The following is a 3,847-nucleotide window of genomic DNA, read 5'->3' as shown; positions in this document are numbered from 1 at the left end:
GCGGGGGACCCGGTGCGCATCTGGTTCAGGGTGGGCCGGCCCTGCTCGCCTGGGCCGAACGGGTTGGTGGGGGAGGGGGCGCGGAGACCTGGAACGACAGTGGAGGGGGCTTGGAGCGGCGGCAGGGGCTTGGAGAAGGGGAGGGGCGGAGGCTGGGCTCTCCAAGCAGCCCCCGTCCCCCCGCGCTGGGGGACGCCGAGGGGGATCCTACCCGTCAGGAAGGGGTTCCGGGTCTTCGCGGCCTGGGACGGCTTGACCAACGAGTCAAGGTTGACCAAGGAAGAGGCGGAGGGGCCCAGGAAGGACTCGGGGGTTGGGCACGCTGCTCGGGCCTCCTTGCTGGACGGGGTCAGCGCGTCCCCAAGGACATCCAGGTCAAAGGCGTCTGGCTCCTTCGTGCCGTTTTGCTTGGAACTGAGGCTGGGCTCTCCAAACAGGTCCAGCTCTGGAACAGAACGCTGGAGCTCATTGGTTGGGAGAGGGATTGCCCCCACGCAGGAAGAAGAGGGCAGGAGCCACCCCGGGAGGGCCCTCGCTCCCCAGAGCCCCTGTCAGCTTCCTGCTCACCCACGGGGCTGCTGGGCTTCCTGGAGGACAGGGCACACTCAGGCCCCTCCGTGGCGTCCGTGGATTCTGGACGTTTGGCAAACGGGTCAAAGGCTGGGTCAAAGGCCGAGGCACCACCTAGGGCCAGCCCGGCAGGGAGAGAGAAGGGGGTTGGCAAAAAGACGTTGGTCTGACTCCTCTCCAAGGAAGCAGCCCTTTAACACTGGAGGGAAGGGAGCCCCGAAGCCCCCAGCCTCCCACTCACACCCTCTGGCCCTCTGCTCACCAGGTGTGTCAGAGGTCTCCATGGAGGACCCCCAGGGGTCAGCCGCAGTGCTGGGAAGTTTTCGACGGGGAGAGTTCAGTGCCCAGGGGTCTGCGACAGGGGGCCCAGCGGAAAGCACTGGGGTCCTGCCCCAGGGCTCAGAGGAGGAGAGCATGGGAGGCAAGTCCCAGGGCTGGCTTCGGGACAGGCTGTGTCCGGAGGGGACCGGCAACCAGGGGTCTGCAGAAGGCCCCCAGGAGGAGCCACTGGCCTCTGCATTCGGCCTAAGACCTGAAATGGGAACAGCACAGACATGACTCCAGACCCACCCCTGTCCCTTGTCCGGGACCCTGTCCAGTTCCCCGGCCCAAATTGGGAGGGATGGGGGTCCACGTCCCAGGTGGGCCACAGACTCAGGACCACCCAGCAAGCTGGAGGCCGTATCCAGCAGGTTATCCCAGGAGCCTGGACCTCGGGCATGGGCGACTCAGGCCACCTCCCACTCACTCACAGGCTGAGTGAGTGAGGGTGCCGGACATTCTCTGGGCTCTTAGGACCTGCTCCCTGGGCCTTCTGCGAAAGCCATGTGGCAGAGGTAGTGGAGGGCTTGAGGTGGTGGGGGACTTGCCCGGTGGCCCTCAGCGATTGGGAGGAGGTACTTTGCCAGCGAGTGGCTGGGTAGGAGGGGGCTCTCGCTCCAGGCCGGGAGCCGCTGGCAGGCCTGCGTGCCCACCTGGGATGTCCCATGGGTCAGCAGAGCAGTGTGTGGAGGGCGGGGCCGGGACAGGTGCGAAGATGTCGGCCAAGTCCAGGATGGAGGACTGTGGAGGGGAGAGACAGCCAAGGCTCAGCAGGGGGCGGGGCCCCGAGGGAGGGCAGGCCCTGACCTGTGAGCCCAGCCCAGCTCATTCTCTGCTGCATTCATTCCACAAATACCTGCTCACAGCCCGCACCTCTGTCCGGTGCTTTATAGTTTACAAAATGTTTCCTCATCCGTGGAGTGCCTGGTTTTCACAACAACTCTGTGAAGTAGGGCAGGCGATGTGCCCATTTTATAGATGAGCCAGCTGAGGCCCAGAGATGGGAAAGGGCTGGCCTGAAGTCACACAGCCAGAGAGAGGCAGCCCTGGGGTAGAACCAAGGCCAGCAGAAGGGAGCCAGGAGGGAAAGGACAGATCTTCTGCAATGAGCCTACCTCCCCTAGGTCAGTGCCCAAGAGAAATTGGCCACAGTGGACATGGGCGGAAAGGAGACAGAGGTGCCCGGGGTGGCGTGGACAGCTTTGGGGGGTGGCTTTCCCCCAGCAGTGACCTACTCCCCCATCCTGGAAAATAAGTGTAGGAGCCCAAGATGTTTCCAGCACCCAGTGCCTGAGCCCACCCCAGTCTCGACAGACAGTATCACATAATCCTAGCGTGTCAGAGCTGGAACTCTCCCACAAGCCCCCTGTGCAGAAGAGGAAACTGAGGCTAAGACAGTGATGTCCCCCAAGTCATCAAGTAAGTGGCATCAGATCCAGAACCCAAGTCCAGGGAGCTCAGATCAAGATTCCTTTTCTGTCAGCTCAGTCACCAGCCCACGCCGTGACCAGGGGCTGCTCCCCTCTCTCCTCACCACCATCTTCATTTAACCCTTAAGTAGTGCTTGCTGTATACCAAGACTGTTCTGCACTCTTTGCAAATCCTCTCCAGGCCCTGTCCAGCCACGTGCCCCGACCCGTTCTCTACCTGGCTGGTTTTCAGCTTCTCTTCCTCCTTTCTCTCTTCTCTCTCGGGCTCTCTGTCCCGCCGATGGCGGACGGTGGCCCCAGCACCATTGGCCATGGGGGAGTCATCTCCCCGCCAGGACCTCCCCTCCTGCAGAAGGCACAGAAGGAGAGGGCACATGAGAGGTCCAGGCTGGACTCAAGGACCTGCACCCCCGGGGCTGGAGTCACGGAGAGGGCGCAGGATGGGTGGCACAGAGAGTTAGGTGCAGCAGAAGGAGCCTGTTAGTGCCGGGGTAGCACCTCCACCAGCAGCAGCAGCGGCAACACTGGAGCCCAGGGCTTGGCCCTCTACCTTCTCGTGTTCCTGCCTGCTCAGGTGCAGAGCCAGCTGCAGCTGCAGGTCCTCGTCCCTGTGGGAGGCTGGGGGGACTGGCTGTGAGGGAGGAAGACAGGGGTGAACATGGCCCAGCGCTCCCACCCACAGCCCTGCCCAGGGCGGGGGGTGGGGAAGGTGGGGATGCAGAGACAGAGGTGCCCACCCAGTGACAGCAGCATGGGCCTCCTTCCTGCCTTGGTCTGAGATGCAGTTTAAAAACCAAGAAGAGGCCAGGCACGGTGGCTCAAGCCTGTAATCTCAGCACTTTGAGAGGCGGAGGCAAGAGGATTACCTGAGCTCAGGGGTTCGAGACCAGCCTGGGCAACTCGGCAAGACCTCATCTCTACAACAAATCAAAAAAATAGCCGGGCATGGTGGCACATGCCTGTGGTTCCAGCTTCTTGGAAGGCTGAGGCAGAAGGATCACCTGAGCCCGGCAGGTCGAGGCTGCGGTGGCCGCGAGCGTGCGACTGCACTCCTGCCTGGGTGACAGAGTGAGACTCCTCCTCGAACAACAAAAACAAAAAAACCAAGAAGACTGATCACTTTCATGCGGATCCCCTGAGGGCCCCCAAACCCTGCTGTGTGAGGCCCCGCTGCTTCCTGCCTAGTCTTCATGGATCCATAGAGGTAATGGCAAAGAAGGTGATATCAGGGACCATCCATGTCCCCCCAAAGAACAACTGACGGGGGACAGCATATCTCAGTATCCCTTAGGAATGTGCCTATGAGCACACTCCCCCTCCCCACCAAGAGGCCCCCAACAGCATAGTGGCCCAGCTGGAGAGGACTGGAGGCAGGGGGGCTGGTCCTGCCTGGGACGAACCCAAGGACGCTGATGGGTCCTATGCTGTTCTTGGGAGCAGGAGTGGGGCTTCCAGGCCCAGGTCAAAACTGGGGATACCCAGACACCTCTCCCTCCTCACGTGCCCACCTTCCCCCCCCCCCCCCG

General features: G+C 62.2%; 1 protein-coding gene across 1 annotated transcript in view; it reads right to left on the bottom strand.

Annotated features, from left to right (window-relative positions):
- Positions 1-3,847, bottom strand: part of EPN3 (epsin 3) — a 13,504-nt gene that overhangs the window by 4,284 nt on the left and 5,373 nt on the right. The window contains exons 4-10 of the mRNA XM_021707731.1: positions 2,872-2,960; positions 2,539-2,667; positions 1,545-1,632; positions 833-1,102; positions 568-684; positions 212-445; positions 3-88 (exon numbers count right to left, since the gene is read on the bottom strand). Of these exons, the coding sequence (XP_021563406.1) occupies positions 3-88; positions 212-445; positions 568-684; positions 833-1,102; positions 1,545-1,632; positions 2,539-2,667; positions 2,872-2,960 (1,013 nt within the window). The remainder of the gene's footprint in view (positions 1-2; positions 89-211; positions 446-567; positions 685-832; positions 1,103-1,544; positions 1,633-2,538; positions 2,668-2,871; positions 2,961-3,847) is intronic.

Source organism: Carlito syrichta, unplaced genomic scaffold, assembly GCF_000164805.1.
Source record: "Carlito syrichta isolate Samal-C Ts95f unplaced genomic scaffold, Tarsius_syrichta-2.0.1 Scaffold123630, whole genome shotgun sequence".
In the NCBI taxonomy this organism is placed as follows: Eukaryota; Metazoa; Chordata; class Mammalia; order Primates; family Tarsiidae; genus Carlito; species Carlito syrichta.
This window is presented reverse-complemented; position numbering and strand designations above follow the sequence as displayed.